At 35.6% G+C, this 14,922-nt stretch overlaps 1 protein-coding gene across 5 annotated transcripts in view; it reads left to right on the top strand.

Moving 5' to 3' along the window:
- The window catches only part of ARB2A (ARB2 cotranscriptional regulator A), a 400,181-nt gene that overhangs the window by 312,599 nt on the left and 72,660 nt on the right, over positions 1–14,922 (top strand). Inside the window, exon 11 of one of the 5 annotated variants that reach the window (XM_088796627.1) lies at positions 2,193–2,337. The exons of the other annotated variants lie outside the window; for them this stretch is intronic. Within the exon in view, the coding sequence (XP_088652753.1) occupies positions 2,193–2,212 (20 nt within the window). The 3' untranslated portion in view covers positions 2,213–2,337. Of the gene's footprint in view, positions 1–2,192; positions 2,338–14,922 lie in introns of those variants that run through there. 5 annotated transcript variants of the gene reach the window in all.

The following is a 14,922-nucleotide window of genomic DNA, read 5'->3' as shown; positions in this document are numbered from 1 at the left end:
TGCCTTATTTCAGACCAAATTAAGTCCACACTCCATGGCCTAAGAATTCAAACAAACCAAATGTTTCAGCTTGCAACACCTGCTTTATCCCGGTCTATAGGTAACATGTGGTAGAAAACGCAGGATAATTTTGTGAAGATTCCAACATTTTGAGATGTATAAAAAATATGGGAAAATCTCCTGTGAGGTGAAGGATAAGAAGTAGAGATACCAGAAGTGCTGGAGAAATATTGTAGTGCTAGAAAAAGTGAAGAGATGAACTCCTCCATTTGAGTTGAAAGAAAGGATCGATGTCTAAAGAAGACACGCAACACAGACGCGGCAGTGCTGCCTCAAGAAGAGACCAGACATTTACATCAGAAGTGAATCTGTAGTTTTGATTTATTGGCAATAAAGAGATAGAGAAATCTCATTAATAGATGTTTTCCAGTGAAGAGGAAAGCAGTACTACCAAAGAGCCTTTAGAGATATGAGAAAAAGCTAGAAAATATAAAATCTATAAGATGAAAAATGTGGAAAAATAATTTGAATTCCCATTTAAACCTAAAATCAATGACATGTTAAGGCAGTTTTTCTCAGTAATGAACCACTCCCCAGAAGTGAAATGGATAGACTCTTTTTTTGTTGTTGTTAATATAATTAAGCATTTTCCAAAAATATTAACTCTCTCCTTTCCTTGGAATAGATTATATACTAGGGCCCTACAACTAATTGGGGTTTATTTGTGACTATTAATTGTGGTTGCAGACTTTAAAGAGTCTACTTTAACACACAATTAAATTACTATTTGTAATTCTTGGTAATTTTTTTCCCCAAGCTCTGGTATTCTGGGTTTCCTGAGTATCCATGCAAAAACTTCTTATGACTATTCTTATTCATGTCGTATCCTCCATTTTGAAATCGGAATATGAATTATACTGAAACGATCATTTATGACAACATTAATATTATTCAACAGATTGTTATTTTCTGACTGGGGGACTTTATGTCTATACCCTCTGTTAAATGGTATATTAATCTATCAATGAAATTTGTCTTATAAATAACACATTAATAGGAAGTTAGAAATAAATGTGATTCTCTGAGTGTGTTTTATATAACAGCTTAAACCTTCAGCACTGATCACAGACATGCTCTCCCCAGCTAAGTGCCATTAATCCACGTACTACTTCTTATTGGAATGAAGAAAAATTACCAAAGAATTTTCCACACATTTAAGTGAATTTCCCTGAATATGTGTGCATTGCTTAGCTTTATTTTTCTATGTCCATGGCCTTTAGAAAATTTCTAAAGCCAGTTCTGTTTCTACTAAAAAAAAAAAAAAAAAAAGCAACCATGGCCACAGTTGTGAGTCCTTTGGCTGAAGCCCAGCTTCCTGGTTGCTTTGCCAAACTTATCGTGTTTCCCCGGAAATAAGACCTCCCCTGACCATCAGCTCTAATGCGTCTTTTGGAGCAAAAATTAATATCAGACCCAAGGTGCATTAGAGCTGATGGTCTGGCTAGGTCTTATTTTCGGGGAAACACGGTAGTTCCATGTGGCTGAGCTGAGAAGGCAGAAGTGGCACCGCTCTGTGATGACCTATTGGTCATGACCACTCCAACCTCATTTTTAACATTTCCATCCTAATCTACTTCCACACATAATGTACTTCTGCAGCAGTAAAAGATGTAAAAATCCAGAAGCAATTAACCAATGCAGGAGCTCAGAATCCACTGGGGTTTTTTTTCTTAGTGTTATAATTTAGAGCATTTGCTTCATAGATACTATCTCATCCTATGTTTCACATGTGAAAAAGAGACATTTGAAAAGGTCTCCAAAACCTAAATTAAATACATATATCAAAGTATTACCATAAATAGACAGTATATCTTTCTTTGGTCTAAAGAATGTACTTTCGACTTCATCAAGAAAAAGAAGATGCCTTGTGAATGGCTGAATGTACTGTGCACACTGACTCAGAATGTCAGAATCTTCCAAATAAATTGTTATTATGGAATAAGGCAGAACTTCAGCTCTGAATTTATATAATTCATTCCATTGTAGATTTTTTTCATTGAAGAATTCATTTCTCTGCCATAAATTGCACTGAGTATGAACAGCGAGTCATTTGAGGTTCATTGAAAATATAGGAGAACATCATGTTTCCTGTCCTTTTGTTAAACTTGGCATATTGATTTTTTTTTGCACAGCTTGCAGCACAGAAATGTGATATACAGCTATGGCAAGACAAGCTAACCACATGTGAATTTGTTAAGTACTGCTGGATTAGCAGAAATTGTCTGACTGTGCAAATAGCAAGATTTGACTTCTCCAGGAACTCTTTATGACTTAATCAATTAAAATAACAAGTTTTGATTTTATTGCCCGGAATAAATCATTAGCCAAACTCATTTTCTCCTGATCACTCATTTGTATGATGTTTCTATTCATTTTGTTTCTGTATTTCAAGCAAAGTAATAACTATGTCAAACTCGAACCAGAAGTTCAAAGTCAAATATAGGAGGATAAAGATGTAACAGTGTTACCTGTTATTTTAATAATTATTCATAAATTTTGTTAAGAACGACACTCTAGATTTTTATTTAAATTTGCCATTGCTTTTCTTTTTAATATCTTTTTAGTATTCATGTTTTTGTTCCTTTTAGGTCAAAGGGAGCAAGATTTGGATTTGACTAATACTTTTTACTGCATTTAAATACGTATAGAACCTTGTGGAAAGGGTGTCTCTGAAGTGGGATGGTTTGCTCTTTTCACCTTGTTAAACATCCTTCTTAAATATGTCCCTTACACAGTTCACCTTGCCTGAATTCAAAGAATAGAGATGGAGAGAGGATGAGCTACAATTCAGCAGAATGCATTCCCCATAGTTTCTTAGAAATGTTAATACCTTATCTATCAAGTTTGTAAAGTTGTCTGAGATCTTCTGGAAGCAGATAAACCATTGCATGGTTTTCTGCAGAACAAAACTGACAGTCTATCTAAAGCTGGGATATGTCCGAAATATCAGGTACATGTGACATGTTGTCACCTGCCTTTTAAGAAAATACTTTAAAACATCTCCATCTCTCTAAAGGTAGATTTGTTTTTTAACAAGCAGGATTTTTTCAAAATTTTTTTTCAAAACTTTCTCTACTTGTTTTCATTACTCTTAAACAGGTGGACATCTTATGAGATTGAACGCCAAATTTATTAGGAACAAGTCTTTTAAAATTATCTGGTAAAAGCACAAAGCTTGAGTTGTTCCTAATAAAAAAGGGGGAAAGGGTCAGAGCAAAGAAGAAAGTGCCACTGGTTTGTGTTAGGTGACACTGTGCCCTGCTTGTCTAATTTGATTACACAGAGCCCCTGAAGCCTCAGGCAAAGCTGATTTTAGCTATAATCAGCTTCTTAACCTTTTGAGAACTAACGTAAACACTACCTAGCGGTGGTTAATTATGTTGCTCTGCTACACACTACAAAGTGCAAAGGTAAGTGTAGAACTGCAGTAACACATGTTGTGACAAAATTTAACAAGATGACTTAAGGGGATTGCAACAGAACACAGTTCTGTATTTGTGATAAATTTTAAATGAATTAAAGAGACTCAAGGGTGCTTTTAAAAAAAATTTTAGCTATAGTTTTTGCTTAAGCTTTATCCATAAGTGCTGAACGTTCATGTACTACTTGTTTCCTTTTTGCTGTCCTCACATTTGTACTTTTCTCTGAAATCCTCGTTTGATTACACATGGGTTTTAGAAATACAAGCGTATTCATATACTTTCGTTTTCAGGGTAAACACAAGTGATTGCAATAGAAGTGATTCATAGAGGTAGAGTAAAAATCATCTTGGTTCACTTTTATAGAAAGTAAAAACTCATTAGCGGATGAATGGAATTTCTTTATAGTTTAATGGAATATTGTGGTTATATAGGCAAGTACCTAACTGTTTGATTTAAAACAGAAGCCCTTTATGCAGGAATCTGATGTGTCATATGGGAAATCAATATGTAAGGTGATTTTACTGTCTGTGGTTGATGTGACTCTGGTGTGGTGATGTGACTAATGGGGTAGAGAACCATAAAGATTGCCTAATGTATCTCCTCCAAGTCATATTTGCTGGGAAAACGCCAATAGGAATATTATCCAGAGTTAAGATTTGCAGGTGACCAGGAGAAAATACGGAGTCCTAAGCCATACCCCATATTGGTAGGCTTCTGTACCACAAATTTCATGCCCCCGCAAAAATTCTGAAGGGTAAAATCTAACGTTCCCCAGTAACACACGTTAGAAACACTGTGTGGAATTAGTTTAAAATGGAGGGGGTGGGGGAGGTTCATACTAAAGATTAACTATATATGTATTTAATCTAAGGTCAGTTCCTCATGAATAACATGAATATGCTACGAACTTATTATAGTGTAGTTTATGTTGTGGTTACAGTGAGCTTAAAAATCACACGTAAAGTGGATTTGGAGAGGTGGGTGTCATAAGACCTTTCATAGTTTCTGAAGCGTTGGGGAGCATTCACTGCCCAGCATGGATCTTTACCAAACTTGGCCATGGTAAAGAAAAGTGACCTCATTATTAGAGAACTTAAATTTGATAACATAAATGCCAGGTATTTTTAGAAGTTCAGGTGGGTTTTGTAGGCACATATGATCGCACTGTGGGATAAATGAAGCCAGATAGCAAATAACTGGGCATTTTTGGCCCCATGCAGAAATGTTTTAACTGAATTGTGTTCTTCTGTTTTGTAATCAGCTTATTAAAAGATACAATTATATTTCGCTCCCCCTCACAGCTGTAATAGGTACCTTTTAGACTAAGGGCTTTTTACTTCATGACACATATGACAAAAGTATACCACTCGTTCAGTGGGTGAGAGAGGACTCCTCAAGCACAGGTACACCAGCTCCAGCTGCCCTTGGTCCTCACAAATGCCCGAAGGACTAGAAAGGTCCCTAGGTCTGCACCACTATAACCCATTCAGGGCTCACATTGGGCTCATGGGTGGCTCATTAAAGGCAGTAACGCACTACGTCTTATGAGGTCTCTTCTTAGGAGGACCCATAGAAGAAATCCTTCCCAGAACTCAGTTCTTCCCTGAACAATTCTTTCTTTTTATCTTCTGGACAAAGAAAATGTATCATGTTATTCCAGTGGTTTCCAGACTTTACCCCACAAGAGCATTACTGAGCAGCCAACGCCTCTTTCCTATTACAGTTCAGTCAAAATTGTCTAGGGCGGGGGCCAGACATCAGCCTTTCTCAAAGATCCCTAGGTAACCTCCAGTGGTTCCTCAAGTTTGGGAACCACTGACAGACCAGTTGTGTTCCCCTCCTAGTTTTGTCCATTTAGAAGCTTAGAGCTAAATTTGCAACTCTCCTGTAGCAACTAAATAGGACTAATCATACCCATTCATTATTTTCTTATACATTTTTGCTTTTGCCTGACCTCTTCAAATGTTTTTATACTTTTTGTGTACTTTTATATTGTATCTATTTTTAATAGCATTATTGTAATGCTATAAAAGTAGAATTTACATACTATAAAATAAATCCATTGTAACCATACAATTCAGTAATTTTTAGCAAATTTGTAGTTGTGCAACCATCACCATAATCCAATTTTGAAATATTTCTATCACCTCAGAACCTTTATTTGTGCCCTTTTACAGTTAGCCTTGCTCCTACCTGCAGCCCCAAACAAGTAGTGACCTGCTATCTCAATAGATTTCCCTTTTATGAAAATACCACATTTATGGAGTCATACAATATATGGTCTTTTATGTCTGGCTTCTTTCATTTACAATGTTTGTGAGACTTATTCATGTTGTATCACGGAGCAGTGTTTCATTCCTTTTTATTGCTGAATAATATTCCATTGTATGGATATACCACATTTTTTTATCCATTTACTAGTCAATGGACATTTGAATTATTTTCAGTTTGCTGCTATTATGCAGAATGGTGCTATGACCATTCACATATGAATCAAGTCCAGACAAATGTTTTCTTTTATCTTGAGTATAAACCTAGAAGTGGAATTCCTGGGTCATACATTAAGTTTATGTTTAGCTTTATAAGGAGCTATAATACAAAACTGTTTTTCAAAGTGACTACACCATTTTACATTCACACCAACAAAGTACGAGAGTTCTAGTTTCTCCACATTCTCACCAATACTTGGTAATGGTCAGTCTTTTTGATTTTAGCCATTCTAGTAGGTGTGTGGTGTTAACTCATTGTGGTTTAATTTATATTTCCCTGGGGACTGCTTGATGTTGAATTTTTTTTTTTTATGTTGAATGTTTTCACCTGTGTATTAGCCACACATACATCTTCTTCAGTGAAATGTCTGTATTTCTTTTGCCTGTTTTTTAATCTGATGTTTGTCTCATTATTCGGTTGAAGGAGTTCTTTGTATATTCTGGATACAAGTCCCTTCTCAGATATGTGATTTTACATATATTTTATCCCAGGCTATGGCTTGTCTTTTCCTTTTCTTATGTTATCTTTTGAAGATCAGTTTTTATGAGTTCAAAATTTGATGAAGTTCATTATCGTTCTTTTTTCTTTTTCTTTTATGGGTCATGTTTTTTATATCATATCTAAATCTTTGCTAAATCCACAAAGACTATCCCCTATGTTTTATTATAGAAGTTTTATAGTTTTACCTCTTACATTTATTATGATTCATCTTGAGTTGATTTAGTCATGTATCGTATGTGATAAGGATCTAAGTTCATTTTTTGTCATGTGCATATCTAGTTTTCCCAGCACCTTTTGTTGAAAAAAACATCCATTCCCCGTTGAATTGCCTTGGACCTTTCTCAAAAATCAACTGACCATATGTAAGGGTTTACTAATAGACAACATTCTCTTCCATTGATTTACATGTCTGTTTTCATACCGGCACCATGCTGTTTTGAACACTGTAGCTTTATAGTAAATTTTGCAATTAGGTAGCATAATTTCTTCTACTTTGTTCCTTATTTAGATCATATTTAATTTTAGTTTTCTTGCACTTCCTTTGTTAAATATATTCCTAAGGATTTATTATGTTTGATACTATCATGACTGGCAGTCTTTTCTTAATTTTATTTTCAAATTCTTTATTGCTGGTATAAAGAGTTAAAATTGATTTTTGCGTATTGATTTTATATTCTCTAAGCTTGCTAGAACTTATTTATGAGATCTAGAATTTTCTGTGTAAAATCTTTATGATTTCCTACATACAGGACCATGTCATCTATGAATAAATATAATTTACTGTCTTTCTAATATTTATGCCATTAATTTCTTGCCTTGCTACACTATCTATAACCTGTACCTTGTTGATTAGGAGTATTGAAAACAACTCTGGATTCTGAATTTTTCCCTTGAGGGTGGTTGTTGCTGATATTTTTTCTGTTTATTCATTTGTATTTGTTTTGTTTTAAGAAACTTGCCTGCACTTAATCTGCACATCTGTCTCCCCTTCACAATGTATATGCATTGTGTGTGTTTTTTAATTCCTTTCTTTTTCTTTTTTCTTTTTTTTAATTTAGGCTGGCTTTCTAGACATCACCCCTTTGCCTGCATAGTTTAATGGTCAGAATTTTTGTTCAATTGTACCAAGCCAGTGAGGCTCTATGGATGAATCTGTGTGTGAATTGCAGAGTATATTTAAAGTGCCTACAGTTTTTCAAGTCTACCCCAAGCTTTTATTTTCTGCTGGGCTTTCCTGTGACTTCTGTGCCAGCGCTCAGCCTCTCAGTCAGGAAAGATATGCCAAAGGTTCATCTCGGCCCTCAGTGGCTCTCTCATTTCCAGGATCTCCCTATTAAATTTCTGGCTAGTCATCTGGTCGGCCACTCACCCCAACTGAGATCACTACCTCAGTGTAGCAGGGCTGTAGGCATTTGTGGTTAGTTTCCCACCAAGGTTGCTTTATTTGTCGATAACACCATTGGGCATGGGTTTTCCTCCTTCTACTCTAAATCAGACCAGGCCCCTCCAGCAGCGAAGCTGCAAGTTTTCACAGCTATTCCTACCCTGGAAGCACTGACTAGCGACCTGCCCGCCACAGATTGCCACTCTTCTTAACCTGTAGTTCAGCATTTTTCATGAATACACACTTCTCAGTGTGATACTTGCTTTTGGTTGATTTCTAGAATGCTAACATTGTTGTACTTGACAGTTTAGTTGACTTTCATAGCTGTATTTGGGGAGAAGATTTGTCAGCCTCTTCTTCACTTGCCGTCTTTAGAAGTCCTGCCTGGGTTTTGTTTGTTTGTTTGTTTTTATAAGCCATAAACCCTTTTGGAACAAGATGAAACGTACATACATACATAAATGCAGAATACGATAAAAAGAAAAGTAAGTAAGGGTAAAAAATATATATTAATGGGAAAATAAATTACTTATGGAGCAACAATAATTTTTAACTCCTATGACAGATTTCTCCAGTGTGCATAGGAATAGAAGTTGTCTTGGTCGTACAATAGATAGTTTTACTCTGTCAGAAAAAACAAAAATCCAAATCACCCTTGGTTTCTTGTCATTGAGATGTAATATAAATAGAAAAAAAAGATGTGTATCTGGCAAAATATATATATATGTATATGTATTATATATATATACATATATGTATATATATGTATATATCCCGATATATAACCAGTGGATGAAAATGTTTTTGTTTTTTGTTTTATTTCATTTCAGTTTTCTCCCAAAGGTCAGATCCCAAACTTGTACAACTTTAGACTGTAGGAATTCTTTAGAAAATGTGCAGTGATAAAACTGCCAGATTGAAGGTTTCTTAAGTGCTACTGTCCAAAATCACTAGGCATACTTGAAACTAGTAATTCTTGTCAGAACATACACTCTCAGTGTGTGACTTTTATCTGCAGGTGGCAGAGCATATGTTTTAGCACGAAAAACCGTAAGGTGGCAGAGGGAGGATGTTTAATGTTTTGTAACCTATTTTTCTTTGTAATTTTTTTTTCTTATAGCTGCTTAGTTATGGTCAGAAGCAGCCTAACTAAAATATTTTCAGATCTTAAAGGCTACGTTTAAATTAAGGAAAAATGGTTCCAAATATACTTGTGTCATTTGTTTTTATTTAATAGATAAATCGATATTATTAGACCGACATCTCCCATGAAAGAATACAGTGGTATCTTATGTAACTGAGAGAGTAGGTTCTTCTCTTCAAGTGGAGTTTCTGGTTAAATTATAGTTAACCCTTTACACACTGCAGTGACCTTTGTTTTTATCCTTATTATGGCAATCCATTTTCCTATCATGGGTAATAACTACTTAGGTATGGTTAGCAATTAGGTTTAGCTGGCAAATATCACTTAGTATTTTCTAACTACTGTATTTCTTACTACATGATTCGGAGTTATCATTCTGTGTCTTAATCATAATCAAGACAGAAATTACAAATTTAAACACTAACTGATTGGTAACATGTGAGAGCACACGCCCAGTGTGGTCAGATTTTCCAGTTTTCCCAAAGAAGCCAGAAATCTGTACAATTATTTGAAATATCTCTAATTTTAGTGTTGTAACTAACTCGAGTTTTCAACACTGTTACATAAGTCAAATAAAACAACTGCTATCCCGATCAGGCCCACAGGCAACCAGCTGGTGACCTCAGGTGGGGAAGAAAAGTCAGAGCCTGGTCTGACTACAGCCTGTGCCTGGTTTCCTGTCCTTTATCTCTTGCCCGTAAAAGAGTCTATAATGTGCTCCCCAAATAGTGGTCTTCATCGTTTCACTGTGGAATTCTGACATAGTGTGTTTTAATGGGAAATGCACTGAACTAGCCAAAAGCTTTGGTTCTGAGGCAACTAATATTTCTTAAGCCCTTCCTATATCAACCAAGCCCTGGTGTAAGCACGTTAGATGTGTTAACTAACACATTTAATTCTCATTTTGATTTTGCTTTTTAGAAGTTTTATAATGTTATACCAATCATTGAACTTCTATAGATGTTTCCCCACTTAAAAAGTTATAGGATTGTAAATATATTAGGATTGACCTAGACAATCTGCAGGAACTTTTTCAGGATGAAAACTCTTTCATCTGGAAAATAGGAGATTAGACCAGTGAAACAAAAATAATTGTCAACCAGACTACAGTGTTAATTTGCGTGGGTTTATAGCACATCATCACATATAACACAATAGAAATACATATACATATTCTTTAATTAATTTAAATTCCTTCAACAAGTATCATGCTATGAAGATTTCAATTAAGTTGAGAAAGAATTTTGGTGTCCACTAACCATGGGGTTAAAAAGGCCTGGACCTTATACTGGAGGAGCTTATAATCTCATTGAGGCAGGCAGCCTGCAACTAGAACTTAGATTACGGCATGAAATAGGTACCCAGATGAGGGTTACACACAGCAAGGCTTCACCTATTCCAAGGCTATCAGAATGCACTGTATGAATATGTGTGGTGTGTTTATGGAAGGCGAGACTTGTGGAAAGGGGAAGATTTGAATGGAAAAGTGCCCTTCAAGATGAAAAAATGTCTCAAAGTCAGAAATAAGAATCTTTTCATACCAAATAAATTGAAGGCAGGTTGCCTTCATAGTGCTTACAATATTATGTAATATACTATATAATACTATGTAATATTAGTGAAAAATTTTACAAAAGAAGTCAAGATAATTATTTTCATGCATTTTGTAACATTTACTGTATAATAAGTGGATAATAAAGAATGTATCCAAAGCAACTCTTGTGGCTTTGACAGAAAATACGAATACTTGAGGTACAGTTGTTGAATTATTTTGTTTGTAGCCAACTCTCAAATGGTTCAGGAGAAAAAGTTATGGACTAATGAAGTAAATGTGCCAAAATGTTGATAATTATTGAACCTAAGGGAAAGGTATATGGGCAACAACAGTACTCTTACAACTCTTATAGTTTAAAATTTTTTACAATAAAAGTTGGGGAGGGAATAAAAGAGTGGATAAAAGATTAATAAAAAAGTTCTCCAAATAACTTAAAGATCAAAGAATAAATCTAGAAAATACTAAAAATTGCACCATAATGAAAATACAAAAACTTTTTAGTATGGTTAGATTACTAAACAGAGAAATGTATATCCTTAAATGCTTATATTAAAAAAGAATAAATGCCAAAAATCAATGGCTTTTTTTAATTAAGAAAAATTAAGTACAAGTTTAAAATATATTAAAATCAAGTTTAATATCGTGATTATGGAATAGATATGTAAAGTAATTAGGGGCTTTATGAATATTTGGTAAGCTTGCTTCATTTCAAACTTCCCAAATCTTAACAAGTTGATCTTGCATTGCATCCTGTAGGCAGAATAAAACTGGCTGTTTTTTTGCAAATCAGGAAAGGTAAATGTAAACCAGTAAATCCCTTATTTTTTTTGACAATTGAAATCTCTACATTTTGGAAGATTTTGTTCACTTGTCTAAAGCAAAGCACAGTTGCTCAGCTTCTAGTAAATTTGGGGCACAGTAAATTTATTCCCTCATTTTTTTCCTTGTCTTATTATGCCAGAATTGTAAATATATACCATTCTAATATACTTAACTATCCAGATGGTTGAATAATTTCCCACTTCACTGAGGCAAGCCTAATCAAACATAGAAATTTTATGAGTCTTAAAAAGAGCACCTGCGGTACTATCCAATTTTTAATTTCAGCAGGAATTCATTTCAGTATTATCTTTCTTCACCAGAATTATAATAAATAAAATGAAAAAGAGTTCTGACCACATTTTTTCAATTGAAATAAAATTCATTTAACATAAAATCATCATTGTAGCCATTTAAATTGTACAATTCAGTGACTTCCGGTACATTCCCAACTTTGTGTACCCATTTAAGTAAGCAGCCACTACTCTGCTTTGTATCTTTGTGGATTTGCCTATTCTAGACATTTCTATAAATAGAATAATATAATATATGACTTGTATCTGTCTTCTTTCACTTAGCATAATGTTTTCAAGTTTCACCCATGTTATAGTATGTATCAGTTGTTCATTCCTTTTTATTGGCAAGTAATATTCTGTTGTATGAATATACCACATTTTGTTTATTTATCACTTGATGGACATTTGGGCTGTTTCCATTTTTTTACCATTATGAATAATGCTGCTGTGAACATTTATGTGTAAGTTTTTGTTTGAACACCTGTTTCCAGTTCTCTTGGTTATACACCTGGGAGTGGAATTGCTAGGTTATATGGTAATTTTATGTTTAACTTTTTGAAGAATCACCAAATTGTTTTTCTAAACATATTTTTAGTGTAAGGTTTTAAGACCAGTTTGTGGGAAGAGGACCTTATGAATTAAGAACTTCCAAACCCTCCCCAAGAAAGCTTAGCAAGTAATCTCAATTACAAAGTTGTTTGAGTTCACGTCTCTTTTTTAACATTACCAAGCATTTCTCTGCCAGCTTGAATTTTCATTGAAGTACTTTTATTCTATGCTTTCTGACCAATAGTTGCTTAATTTAGGAATATGAGGATGAGGGGTGGTAACTAGAGTTTGAGCCTTTGAAATACATACATATATTTCCCAATTTTTGTCTTCAGTTAAAGAAGATAAACACTTTACCAACAATTTAGAAGCATAATGTCAGGAAGTTTCAGACCCTAATCTGATGTGCCTTAAAATAGTTAATTAGTGAGGTATCTTCCAAGTGCTCAATAACTGTTTTAAATTTTCTAGTGTGTCCCTGAAAAAACATCAACAAATCTCCATTAGAATCCATGCCAAAGTATTTCTCCACAACTGCTAGCCCTCTATATTTAAATGTTTGCAATATTAAAATTTATGAGAAGTTTGAGAATTTCTTGAGAAATTAAAATATTGGTCCTTTTAAAATACTAAATGGTTTCCATATATGCTTTAAGGTTTTGGCCTATGATTCGCTTTCCCAAGGGAGCTGAAATATTTTCTACTTGGAATTAAGCCAAATCTCCCACTTGCATATATTCAACTTATGTTGCATGCATCCAAGTCCTGGCATTTGAATGGTCTTTTTCCTTCATCTGAACACTTTGTAAGTTGAAGAAAAATAACACTTTCCATTTAAAACTTGCCTCTCTCAGCTCCTTCCCCTCTTCACCCATAAGCAGATGTCTTCACACTGCACACATACCTGCAATTCTCAGAGGAGAGCAGGCATCTTGGTATTTTCTAATTCAGGAAGGTTACCCTGAAGTACCATCAGCCCTAGGGATCCATGGAAGAGCTTCAGGGAGTTCCCTTAAGCCCTTTGAAATTCTGTGTTGAATGGAAGGTATAGAGAGAGGAGTCATCGCTTGCTTATATCATATTCTCAAAGTGGTGTATGTGCCCCAGAAAGTTAAGATCTGGTGGTTCTAACAGTGGCCTGGAGAACAAAAGGGGGACGCACTTCCTGTGGTACCATGACACGTTGGATATTATGTGATTTAGGCACGAGTATGTTTCAGTCAGGCTTTCAACTGCAGAGGCAAAGTACCAGCAGTGCTAAGGCTGTGGCAAAGAATCAGCAACGCTGGGTTTGTAAGGTCGCTGCAGGTCACACTGCTTACCTGGACAGAAATAACAGAACCATTTTCTCCCTTTTGAATACTGGCTTTTCCCATCATCTTATACTTACAGTCCTTCTCATTTTAAGAAATAAAAACAGACCTTTAAGAAAACTCATCATTCTCTTTAATATTTTGTTGAGCTTCAGTCATATGCATATCCACTAGCAGGTATCCTTAAGCAGCTTTAGGGGAGGTGTCCTTCGCCTCCCTTAGCCGTTTTCTGGGGACCAGTAGGTCCTGTGGTAAGATGACACTGTCAGTACTATGCACTGACATTGGACGACTAGTTTAGCTTATTGCTTCTGGATGTCAGGTAGCCCTCAGTGACTCATTCAAAGCTCACCAGCTTTGCAGTCCCAGAGCAACAGGTAGACGTCAGGGTTTAGCTGGGTGATTAAATGGAGCTGCTGATAGGGAGCCGTTTTCAAGGGTAGATGCTCAGGAACCTGAAGATGGTTTCTAGGAATGGGTTAAGGAGTGTGGGAACGTTAGGGCACTGCGAGCACCAGACCACTTCCAGAGATGGAATAACCTGGCATAAGAGCAAGTGGAAGAGAGTCATGCTGTTATCCCCCCTCAAAATGTGACATCATCTTCCACCCTTAGGCCCCTGGTACTTAGACTATCTTCTCCAGCCACCAAAGTATTTCTTTTGACTACTAGATCACGTCATTCAGCTCTTTGAAACAGTTTTATTTCCCATTTGCCTCTTACTGATTCCCAAAAACTACTTGTGGTCCCACAGAAATATGTAGACACCTTCTTCAGTTTTAGTTTCTGTACTGTAGTCTTTACAAACAGCTGCCAATTCAAGAAGTCTATTCACAGAAGTGGAAGTCTTAAGAAAAGAAATGGTACTAAGATACAGGAAGCATCGTTAGCTTCCCCCTCCCACCCCCCATGTGTGAAGAGAAGACGAGATGAGAACTAACGCTGTGTGGACACCTGCTGGGTGCCATTCACTTTGTGTGTAGTCTGTTTACTCCTCGTGCTACCTCCTTGTAGCGAGTCTTATGATCGCCTTTTACAGGTGAACAAACCCAAGTTCATACAGTGTATAAGTTCTGAACCATTCTGCTTCCCACACCCACCAGAGAGCAGCAGCAGCTGCACAGGTTTGTGGAGGCAGCAGCCTGTGGAAAAGGGCCGGGAAATTTGTCTTTGAGCTGCACTGTGTATTTACAGATACATCGTGTATGGATTTAGGATAATTTGGGGGTAGGCTAAAGACCCTGCAAGCTATTCCTTGGTATTTCCTTTGAAGGACTGTGTGGGAGCTATTAAGGTCGAAATGAAGTAAGCAGCTAATAAATGGAGAATTTTTAATTTCTAATTTTTATTTAAACCATTAATGTTTTTCTTTATTCTAGTGAAATGTCA

The sequence above is a fragment of the Rhinolophus sinicus genome, chromosome 3 (assembly GCF_057876585.1).
Source record: "Rhinolophus sinicus isolate RSI-liver-muscle chromosome 3, RSI-T2T, whole genome shotgun sequence".
NCBI lineage: Eukaryota > Metazoa > Chordata > Mammalia > Chiroptera > Rhinolophidae > Rhinolophus > Rhinolophus sinicus.
The sequence above is the reverse complement of the archived record's forward strand: the minus strand, read 5'-3'. Positions and strand labels throughout refer to the sequence as shown.